The 12,044-nt window shown below is 33.0% G+C and overlaps 1 protein-coding gene and 1 long non-coding RNA gene across 2 annotated transcripts; one reads left to right on the top strand and one right to left on the bottom strand.

Annotated features, from left to right (window-relative positions):
• The first annotated feature begins 3,366 nt into the window (after window positions 1–3,366).
• On the top strand, window positions 3,367–3,990 carry LOC126688285 (uncharacterized). Its single transcript, XR_007644219.2, has 3 exons — window positions 3,367–3,510; window positions 3,629–3,739; window positions 3,844–3,990. It is a non-coding gene; the product is annotated as an uncharacterized LOC126688285 (long non-coding RNA).
• Window positions 3,991–10,403: 6,413 nt separating this feature from the next.
• Window positions 10,404–11,390, bottom strand: LOC126653640 (ethylene-responsive transcription factor 13-like). The gene has a single exon (XM_050347576.2). The coding sequence runs from the start codon at window positions 11,250–11,252 to the stop codon at window positions 10,419–10,421; it is 834 nt and encodes a 277-aa protein (XP_050203533.1). The 5' UTR covers window positions 11,253–11,390; the 3' UTR covers window positions 10,404–10,418.
• Window positions 11,391–12,044: the final 654 nt, after the last annotated feature.

Raw genomic sequence — 12,044 nt, 5'->3', positions numbered from 1 at the left:
ATTTTTTCTTATTTGTTATAGAGCATGTGGATATATATAAAGATGGATTAAATCAATTAATTGCAACTAATTGGACCCATAACTTGTCCTTCACTATTTTAGTTTCTCAGGTTTAATAAGTTCCTTTTTGTTTGTTGCTTCCACGGCCAAATCTATTTTTTTAAAACTTTATTTATTTATATATTATTTTTATTTTTATTTTTCATCTACTCTTTGTATTCTAAATTTATTTAAAAATTCAGTTTTTTTTAGGACGGAAAAATCAAACATTTGTAAGATCAAATCTAAAAGCCCACCTAACCCGCCACATACACAAAATAGTCCATATAATTAAATTTGTAAAATGACTAGATACAAATTTGAATACATTAGAACCTGTTTATTGAAAAAATAAAATAAATAAAAAATGAAAAATATCATTTTTTTTGTCATTTTCACGTAATATTTTTGATCACTTAACGTCTTCTAAGCAACACAATTTTGTTTTTTGCTGAATACTCTTCCACTTTTTTTGTATTTACGAAACTAAAATTAATTTTCCTTAAGATGGACAATTTTTTTTTATAAATTTATGACGTCTTTATTAATTTATTGAGTTAAAGCGTGGTAGCTAGCAACAATATTCGAATTCTAATCGATACATAAATAAAACAAATAGAATCGAATATATCATAAAACAGACCGAATACACACTGATCACACTACAGCAAATCTGACCTGTAGAGACGGTTTTAATTGCCTTTAGGGGCGGTTTTAACCGTCTCTACAAAAACTAGGGACATGTGGTATATTTCATCAGCTACAGCAACTATATTGTTGATAATTAAACACCTGTCAGTCCAAATGGGTATATCGAGTATATATTATTTATTGAAATCATCAGATTTTATGAGTCTTTCTTGTTTCCTAGTTTAGTCAAAATGGGTAAATGAAGATCTAACTATATATACACTTTATTTGACACAGTTATTTTGGAATTTGAATTTTCAATAAAATATTGATTTACCTAAAAGCATGTGATTGTGATTAATGGTATTTTTCATGATCGATTTTCGACTCAACAAGCTTCCAGGAGCCTTCCTTCTGCTACTTAATTTCACCCGGAGCCTCTGCAATATCTACTTCGAACATTTCAGATTAACATATGTTAACCGAATAAAAATAATTAATTTATACAATTTACAACATAATTTTCAAATAATTATCAAATAAAATGAAAAATAACCTAAGCTATATACAAATTAGTTGGAATTGAGTTTTATTTATAATTTTTTATTTTAGATAAATGATTGATTATAAAACACAACCACAAAATGAGACAGGCAATAAAAAAATTCTTGCAAACAGAAAATAATCTGAAAAATAAAGCAGTCTAAACATTTAAAGACGTCACCAATAAAATTGCGGTTGAAAAGATACAAGCGTTATATAACAAATTGTTAGGTCGTGAGTTTAAATTCTTCCACCAGCGCTCTCCCTCCCCAATTATAAAAAAAAAACATTTAAAAACATCATAATAAAAAAAATGAGAATGCAAAGAAAAATAATACAAAGCCGCCTTAAAAATAGCTGATTTATTTATAAAGTTTGAAAATAGAAAAGAAAAGATGTTGTATTTTTAGAGTTGTTTGCGGCAATGATTTCAAACCCGGACCGGACCGGCCGGTTCAACCGGTTAGATCGGGAACCGGAAGGCAGTCCGGTCCCATTACTCATCAATACCCGGATTTCCGGTTTAACCGGTTTGAACCGGAAAAACCCGCTGAAACCGGCAACCCGTTGAACCGGAAAAACCTTAAAACCCGGCCGGTTCATTGTAAAGAGTAAATCAAAACAAAAATGACGATTTCAGATGATAGCTTTTGGTTTAAAAAAATATAGTCTGACGCTTACTTTTTAGTTTATACATAAAGCTATGTATTAAGTTTTATCAAGAAGATTTGACATAACTACAAAGCTTTGATTTTGGTTTAGGTAAAAGTTTTAGTTTTGATTGTTAAGAAAAGAGATGACAATGCCATAGTGACGGCTGGAATGTTAGGATTTTGAAAAAAAGAAATGGTAGCAGTTACTAGTTAGGTTAAGGTTGGAGCAAAAGATTATTTATTGGGCTGGGCTTATTATGGAGATTTAAGTATGTTTGTTTTTGTATATAAAATATGATCCAAATCCAAAAAGTCATATAATTTGTTTATTTATTTAGTATATTTTTTTTTGCACATATATTATAATTTATATAAATATTTTTATTTTTTTATTTAAACGGTTGAACCAACGATTGAACCAACGGTTGAACCGGTTGAACCTTGAACCGCTAGACATACCGGTTCTGTCACCGGTCCGGGTTTTAAAACATTGGTTTGCGGATCTTAGAGATCTCCGAATTCAAGCTGAAAATCGAACTAAAAATATACAAGACTAAAAATCTATATGAGGTGTTAGTTGCCGACCATTTTCACTACAATAAAAATAGTCGTTTACCATTTTCACTATAATATATGTAATTATATATAGGGCTGTGCAAAAACCGTATCAACCGAAAAAACCGAACCGAACCAGACCGAATCAGACTCTTTGGTTCGGTAATTTCGGTGAAACGGTGCGGTTTGGATGGGGAGGGGAAGAATTTCGGTTAAACGACATTCGGTTCGGTTAGGGTCTGGAACCGACCGAAGTAACCGAAGAGATAAAACGATGTCGTTTTATCCCACGCCCTGGCACGCGTGCAGAAGGTTCCAGACCTTGGGCACGCGTGTGTTTTCTCCTAGCAAAACGGTGAGTTTTGCCCTCATATATAAACTCCCTCTAAAAAAACCCTAACCCTAAAATCACTCTCTTCTCACATTCTCACTTTTCACTCCCTCTAATTCTCTCGCCTCTCTCATCCTCTCTGATGAACTGAACCCTAAATTACTCACACAGCACCCAACCAAACCCTAAAATTACTCTCATCTCTCTTTTGTTTAGTGATAACTGCTCTAAATCAATGGCTTCTCGATTGATTCTCATCTTTCACCACTTAATTATGTCTGTTTAAGCCATTTTATAATCTTTATTTGTGGCTCTTGGACTCTTCGTTGCTCTGCCTCTGTCATCTATGAGTTTGAGAATCTTATTAACGATTTGTTAATGATGATTCAGGAAAAAAAGGAACTGATTGTTCACAAATGGTGAGGTTTTCCAATTTTCCAGATCTATAACTTATTATATACGATTTGAGTTACAGATCTATGGTTCTTCTGTATTATTCACTTATTTCTGTTCTTATTTGATTATACGCATGTTTTGAACTTGATATGATGGATTTGTTGGAGCAAAGCTTCAGTTTCTGAGGTATTTGTGACCCAAGGTACTACCTACTTTGTCTCTGTTCTTAGTGTTGTTATTTTTTTGAGTTTGGTGGTTGATTTCATGGTCTTTGACAATTCTGTTTATGTTTCTCTTTTGACATATGTGGAGACATTGAAGGGGTGGAAGCCTGAATCTGTTGATTTGTGCCATTGATCAAAGGTAGTATCTTTTAAAATTCGTTTTCTCTTTTGATTATGTTGATTTTCTGTGATGATCTATTAGTCAGTATTTGACAATTTCATTTTTCTCTGTACATGTTTACCATTTTTGGTGGAAGCCTGTGATCTGCTTGTGTATCTGTGATTCTCTGGTTTTATCTGTGATTCTCTGGTTTTTATAAAAGTGGAAGCCTAAGTCCCTTTGTTGGCAGATGGAAACCAATTCACAGGTAACTTGATTGATCAGACTGTCTTTGTGATTTTTTTTTGGTTCATTGTTTCTGTGTTTCTGAAATGGATACTAACTTGTTGTGGCTTGATGTTCCTTGTGCAGATTCCAATAGTTGAGCGAATTGGGACTGAGAGCAATATAGCTCCCAGTCCTATTGCTCCTGTTGATGGTGCTGCTGCTGTGGGTAATATTGAGGGTTCAACACAGGCTCAACAAGAGAATGTAGTTGAGCCTAATACAAAAAAAAGGAAGCCCATTGTTGGAAGGTCAGCTGTTTGGGACCATTTTGAAAATATTTTTGATGATGATGGTAGGGTAGTTTCTGCTAAATGTTTGTATTGTGCCAAAGTGTACCAGTGTCATAGTAAAATTAATGGGACCTCAACCCTAAGGGCACATATGCTTGCTTGTTTGAAAAACCCTCAGAGTAAACAAACCAGGCAGACCTTATTAACTTTGCAAACTGTTAATTGTAATGCTCTTGATGATGTTGGTGATAAAGTAAACATAGGGGCTTGGAAATTTTGTCAAGATGCTATTAGGGAGGCCTTAGCTTACATGATCATTGTTGATGAGTTGCCCCTTAGGTTTGTAGAAGGCATAGGGTTCAGAAAGTTGATGAGTACAGCATGTCCTAGGTTTAAAATACCTTCAAGATGGACTGTAACTAGAGATGTGTTTAAACTTTATGCTGATGAGAAGATAAAACTTAAAACTTTCTTAAAAGATCACAGTCAAAGGGTTAGTATTACAACTGACACTTGGACTAGCATTCAAAGAATAAACTACATGTGTGTCACTTGTTACTGGATTGATGATGCTTGGAAATTGCATAAGCGTATAATTGCTTTTATGCCTGTTAGTGGTCATAGGGGTGAATATATTGCTAAATGTTTGGAAAATTGTGTTGTTGAATGGGGTGTAAAGAATGTTTTTTCTATTACCATGGACAATGCCAGTAGTAATGATGTTGCTGTTTCTGTGTTTAAGAAAAAGATGTTGTCTTGGGGAACTGCTGTAACTAAAGGAAAATATTTGCATATGCGTTGTATTGCTCATATTTTGAATTTAGTTGTTAGTGATGGTTTAAAAGATGTTAATGAGTCTGTTAAAAAGGTTAGAGATTGTGTGAGGTACATAAGGAATAGTCCTGCTAGACTTAAAAAATTTAAGGAAGCTGTTGAGTTTGTAGGAGTAGAAACTAAAAAGGGATTATGTCTTGATGTACCTACTCGCTGGAATTCAACATTTTTAATGCTTTCAACTGCCTGTTTATATGAGAAAGCATTTGAAAAATATGACGAGGATGAATCTTCTTTTAAGAGTGATTTGGGTGGGAGTGTTCCTGATTCCCTAACTTGGGAGGTGGTTAGGAAGTTTGCAGACTGTCTTTCACACTTTTATTATGTCACCTTGCGAATATTTGGTTCTTTGTATGTTACTTCAGACATGCATTTTCAAGAAATCTGTGATTTAAATGTTGTATTGTCTGATATGATGTTAAGTGAGGATTTTGATGTGAACAATTTGGGTGGGAAAATGAAACTGAAGTTTGACAAACATTAGGGTGATCCTGATAAAATGAACAAGTTAATTTTTTTTGCCTATGTGTTTGATCCTTCAGCTAAGTTAGAGGGCATGGAATACTCTCTCTGTATTATGTTTGGGAATGTCAATGGTGCTGTGTTGTACAAGTCTGTTGTTGATGAGCTTAACTTGTTGTTTAATGAATACAAAACTTTGTATGAATCTGGTGGGAGCAATATTTCTGTCACTGAGTTAAGCTCTGAGACTCCCTTGTCACAACCTGAAAAGGGATTGAACTTGGCCTCTGTCCCTGGTGCAAGAAAGAATAAACATCCTTCAGTAATGAAAGCACGATTCAAGCAGCACAGGAGGGAAATGGGAACCTCAAGTGCTCGAAGGAGTGAGTTAGATGTTTATCTAAGTGAGGATTTGATTGAGGATGATGATGATCTTGAGGTTCTAAATTGGTGGAAGCATAACTCATCACGCTTTCCAGTTCTCTCTCGACTTGCCCGCGATATACTTGCTGTTCCCATTTCCACCGTGGCGTCTGAGTCTGCATTCAGTGCTGGTGGGAGAGTTCTTGATTGCTTCAGGAGTTCCCTGACTCCTAAATTGGTGGAGGCACTCATCTGTACCGAGGACTGGCTTAGACAAGCAAGTAAAACCCCTCTGGTTATAGAAGAGTCAATCGAAGAGCTTGAGATATTTGAGCAAGGTTATGTGCTTCAATCTATTTTTATTTCATGTTTGCCATTAATCATTATCTGTTTAATTCTGAACTTCCTTTTCTTTTTCTTTTGGCTTTCCAGAGTTGCCAAATGTTGGCCCTCCTGCTTTCTGAACCAAAGTATGCTATGATCAATCTTTTTGCTTTTGGAACACATGTTCATCATGTGTAGTTTGGAGCTTTAATATGGTGGAAGCCAAACTGAAGGAACTGATCTGTTCCAATGTCCCTTGCCTCTTTTGAAATCAGAAGCTATGATTCTTTGATGCTCTGAAAAGCTGTGAAGCTTATATCCATTTGATGGATCCTGTTGCTGTGACCCTTCTGAAAAGCATCAGTCCTTGACTCATTGCTAGTCCCTTCTGAATCTGAACTTTTCCTAAATAGGTGGTGGGAAGCAAAACTAAAAGTATGATTTTCTAACTCTTTTAACTCTTTCAAAATAGTTTATTTTAGTTTTTCTATAATGTCTATGATATTGATTAAACTTAAGTGTTTTATTCTGAGTTTGATCTTTTTTGAAATTCCTGGTTTCAAACTTTCATTTTTGGTGTTGACTGCTCTGTAATGAAATTCCTTGTTTCAATTTACAGTTTTAACTTGCTTTCTGATTCATGACTGATTTAGACTTTTAAAGACCTCATTTGAAATGTCTTGTTTCAAAGTTATTGACCTGTTTTGAAATTTCTGGTTTCAACTTTTAAGTTTTACTTTCAAATTGTTTAAGTAATATTTTCAAACTTTTAGTTTTGGGCAATGATGAAACTTCCACCACTATCAGATTTTGTAATGCCTTCTTTATTGATGTGATGAAACGGCACATTTTTGAGCCACCATGTTTTAGTTCGCATTACAAATGAAACGATAAGCATATTTCTGAGCCCCTGTTTTTTATTAATTTTTTAACTATTAACTAGTATTTAGTAGGCTTAGTGTTTAATTTTTTAATTTTTATGGTTCATAGTCTGTTTAATTACTTGCTTCTCCTGCTCCTGCACACAGCTGAGCTGCTTGATGAATTACAATCAGCTTACGGATTGCATTTTGGCGAGATCCGGTGCTATCTGAACTTTGAAGTTCATATTTTTTGCATCTATGAACATTTATTGCTGTAATATGGTAATTGCTGAACTGTAAATTTGTGGTTCTGTAATATGTTAATTGTTGAATTGTAATTTTGTAAATTTTTTGCAATTTTGGAAAGGGATGTATGTATTATTTATTGTATCCAAATAGTAATAGATCAGTTCATTTTTTGTAGTCTTAATAGTAAAATTGGTTTTATTTTTGTTAAATTTAAAGGCCCTGGCCTTGGCCCAATAGAAGGCCCAAACCGAATGACAAAACCGAACCCGAACCGAACCGACCGAAAAATTGCGGTAGTCATTTTTTTCGGTTTTACTATAAAAAGATTGTAATTTGGTTTCAAAATATAAGTACTTAAAAACCGACGGTTTCTTCAAAATATAAACCGAACCGAACCGAACCGACCGACGCACACCCCTAATTATATACATATATTCCAATAATTTCATTATGTAAATCTTTATCATCTTTTAATTTTAGTTTTCATCCCAATTTTTCTTGACATTGTTATCTTTAAATAACATCCATTTTACCATGAAAAACATCTCTATAGTTTTACCCCTGTAACTAATATTAAATGCAACATTTTATAGATACTATTAAATAATATTATATAATTATTTTTAATATATATCACAATAAATATTTTTAATAATTACTAAAAAATAAAAAGCCAAACATTATTTAAACATCGAGTGACACCTACTTGGATAACATTTGAATAAGAACAACAAAAAGTATTGGTGTAAATTTAAACTATATTTTTACGATATTAATAGAACTTTTTTTGATAATATCAATACAACTGTTGTGCCATGTTTTTCGTTTAACAAACTAATTATGTATTATGCCGTTAGCTATGTGGATTTTTTAATGATTAAAAAAATAAATAATAACTGAAAATTTTATATCGTAAATAATTATTGGCTTGTTACAAATATAACGTGCCACAACTATTGCATGGGATAAATACTGGGTAATAGACACTGATAGTATCGAAACTATCGCTATATTTTAATTTGGTGACTGAATTTTGATTTTTTTTATTTTAATTGCTAAGCTTTAAATTTTTTTCAATTTATCTACCAAACTTTTCATTTTTTTCAATTCGGTTACAAAATTTGGCTACCATGTCATCTTTTTTGACCTAGAAACAGATACACAAAATCGCAAGTGTACGACGTCAAATAAACAAGTAATTAAGTGATAAGAAAAAATCGATCCTAAGACAATTGAATTATCACCAAAATAATTAATTAAAAATTATTTGAACTAACAAAAATATGGTTTATATGTAATTTTAATTAAGACTAACAAAAATAGAAAATAATAAATTAAAAAAATAACAATAATAACAAATAACTCAGCATATTGTTTTCTTATGGATTATCCATATCTTACAACTCTAACTCATATCAATCAATTTTAGTTGTTATATGTAATGGATGATAGATAGAAGATACTAATTCAATATTTCTATCTTATTGCTAGCCTATTAATTATATATTAATTACTCCAAATTATCATTATTTTAATGATTACAGAACAATATGAAGTAATTAATATTATAATTAACGCGTTATCGATATAGTTATCTATATAGACCTATAACGTAAATATGGTGGCCAGACTCATGCTTTATAAATATGCCTTGATTACCTCTTCCGATTAAATTGCTTAAGTTCCTCTTCACAATTTATTCTAAGTTCGGGTGATTGTTGATCAAGTAATCACAAGCATTACGTACTTTCAATAATGAAAGATTGCATTAACAAAGAAAAATATAAAATCAGTTTTAAAATTTAAATCTAGCATCCATACTACTTACAATATTTCAAGTCAAAAAATTTAATTAGATATATTTAAATTAACTATGCAATTAATAATAATAAATATAATTAAAACAAGAGATTGAAATAAAAATACTTGAATAAAAATATGAAAATATCATGAACACACACGCCTTCGAATTAAAGTTTAAAATGTTCAAATCTTTGAAAATAACTCTTAAGAACTAATAAAAGAGATTAACTAAAACTTAAATTGTTTGTAAAACTAAAAAAACAATGAAAAATTAGATAATTTTTACATAGTCTTGAAGTAGTCTTTATATAGGAAAAAATATTGGAGTCTTAATGCAAGTCGGAAAGTCATTTTGAATCCAAATCTAAAAAAAATTAGAAATTTGAAATTTTATCTCACTGCACATTTCTGCCGGCCGGGAAGATCCTTCATGTCCGGCAGGATGGCTTCACTGTGAGCCATCCTGCCGCCCTCCTATTCTTATCGGCCGACAGGATTGCTATGACCGACATGATCTTCAGTTCTTGCTCTTTTGCGACTTTAACATCGGCCGACAGGAGCTTCAGTTCTTGCTCTTTTGCGACTTTGACTTCAATCCTTGCTTCACAACGCTCCGCTTCAATCCAATTGATAAAACCTACAAGATAAACACCTTTTCAAGCATAAAATCCTCAAATATGAAAAAAATTGCTAACAAAATACTCGAAAAGACGCTATACAATTTACGCGTATCAGAAACCTCTAATGAAATAATTTTGAAGTTTAATAACCAAAATGAAAAAAAAAAACAAAGTTCGGTATCAGAATAGTTTGGATACCTCTAGTGTCTATTACATGATAAATACTCTTTAGTAAGTCGTTTTTGTTACATCGTGTAGGTTGGAAAAGAGGCGTGGAATCAATATAATAAACTTACAAAAAATCAATTAAGGTCAAAATTATAATTTTTAAAAATACAACATGAATTTTACATTTTGGCTTGGTTCTCAATTGTCCAATAATATTTTGCCACCTCAGTTTTAATCTGAATTTAATGCTTTAATTGTTTTTTGTCGTCTCATTTGAGAGGGCAAAATAAGTTAAAACGCCAAATTTAAGATGTGTTTTTGAAAATCATAAATTTGACCTTAAATGATTTTTGTCCAAAGGTATAAAAAAAACCTATCAAGTTATACAGAAAGACTATATAATCATTTTTTGTATTTTTACCACTTAGACTCTCATTGTTATTAAACATTGCAAATAAATTTTTAAATTTTTGAAAAAAGAACTAAGCCTTTTTAATTAATTTTTTGGACACTTAGCCCTTCATAATTTTAATTATTTCGTTGATTTTTTAAGCACAAGTTTTTATGCATTTAAAAATATTGAGGGTCTAAATAACCAAAAAAACATTTAAAAGAATTATTTGCTTTTTCTAAATAATTTAAGGAACTTTTTTGTACTTTAATAAATCTTAAATCTTTTTTATTTTTTTCACACATACACTTAGTTCAGCGATAAGTGAGAGCCAAAATTAGAGTTGAATCTGCTAAATTAGTAATTGATGATTTGAGTAAACTGGTAAACATTTCTTTACAGCATTAGCTATTAAATTAACTGTTTTTATTTTCTTGTTGGACCTTGGAGAATCATCATCCTGCAGCGGATCCAACGAAGACGACGAACTCGACGATGAAGAAGATTGTTCCGGTGAGATACGCTTGTTAGTAACTCTAATCGGCTCATAATCAGTTGAGCCAATTAAATGAGGAAAATTCAGCTTAGCTTTTGAACCACGCATTTTAAAAGCTGCTCTGTCATAAGCCAAAGCTGCATCTTCCGGTGTCATGTAAGTACCCAGCCAAATTCTAGCTCCATATCTCTTCGGATCTCTAATCTCCGCCGCGTATGTCCCCCACGGCCTCCTCCTTACACCTTTATATTTCAAACCCACGGACTGCACGCTTTTTTCCCCGGTGACTGTTTCTTGAAGACGACGATCATTACGTGGCAATATTGTAGTTTCCTCGATCTTTACGGACGGAGTGTTTTTTTCTCCGGTGACTGCTTCTTGAAGAAGATGATCATTAGGTGGAAATATTGGTGTCTCCTCAATATTCTGGAGCAAATCTTCAAGTTTAAAAGAAATTGAATCATCAAGTAATGAAGTATTTAGTGAAGAATTTGTTAGGGTTTCAAAATCTTCAAGAAAAGTCTGCAGTGAGGAATTTGTTAGGGTTTCAAAATCATCTTCAAGAAAAGTATGCAGTGAAGTATTTGTTAGGGTTTCAAAATCATCTGCAAGAAGATAATCTTGGATTGACTCCAAAAGATTGGAATCATCATTAGACAAAGATGAACTACTTTCTCCAAACATTTCCATAATCAGAGGAAAAAAGAAGTGATCAACTAACTTTCAACTGTCACTAAACTGAGTTTTGAGTAAGTGATCGTGAAATTGGTTTATATAGTGAGTTTGCTTTTTCCTAGGAGATGAAGTTGAGGTTCTTTCCATGAAAGTGCATCTCATCACTCTTGTTTTTTTATTGAATTATTTCACGTGGTTTTAAACATTAATAATTTTATTTCCTTTTATGGGTAGATTTAATGTAGTTTAGGATCTCCATTACTATTTGTCGGATTGTGGAATGGCCCCATCTGGCCGCGTGTAGAGTTGTGGATATGTCATTTGGGTTCTGTTTGATAATCAAAACCGATTAAATTAGAATATGTTAAATATTCAAACAAAACAAAACTAAATAATTGATAACGTAGCACATCTAGTAGGGGCGAAGCAACCTCGCCAGGAACGAATATCACTAAGTCAAGCATTTCACCGACCTGGTAACAATGTCCGACCTTCTTGAAACCACAGAACGCATGACTTGGGGGGTCACCGGATCGATGGGAATTCAAACATCATCCGAGACAATCATGCCTGATAAGGTCGGACCAAGAATCTTACCCGAGCTCTGACGTATGTTCAACTCAGACCTGAGCCGAGCTCCGAGCTCCTAAGCCCGAAAGATTGGACCATCTGGTTCGAGCTCTGGGCTGCTCCAGATACGGGAATTATGATAACTTGACTCCCAAGTTATCCGGGCTCCGAGGTTCCGTCCAAAGAGCGCTCACTCGTGTACCAGATCCTGGGACCACAGAAGATCTTCTGACAGGT

This window comes from Mercurialis annua, linkage group LG6 (genome assembly GCF_937616625.2).
Source record: "Mercurialis annua linkage group LG6, ddMerAnnu1.2, whole genome shotgun sequence".
Lineage (NCBI taxonomy): Eukaryota > Viridiplantae > Streptophyta > Magnoliopsida > Malpighiales > Euphorbiaceae > Mercurialis > Mercurialis annua.
Note: the sequence above shows the minus strand (reverse complement) of the source record. Positions and strands in the feature narration are given on the sequence as shown.

What these genes read in the sequence shown, in the direction of transcription:
- LOC126653640 (XM_050347576.2), bottom strand. Translation starts at nt 11,252, where the DNA reads ATGGAAATGTTTGGAGAAAGTAGTTCATCTTTGTCTAATGATGATTCC.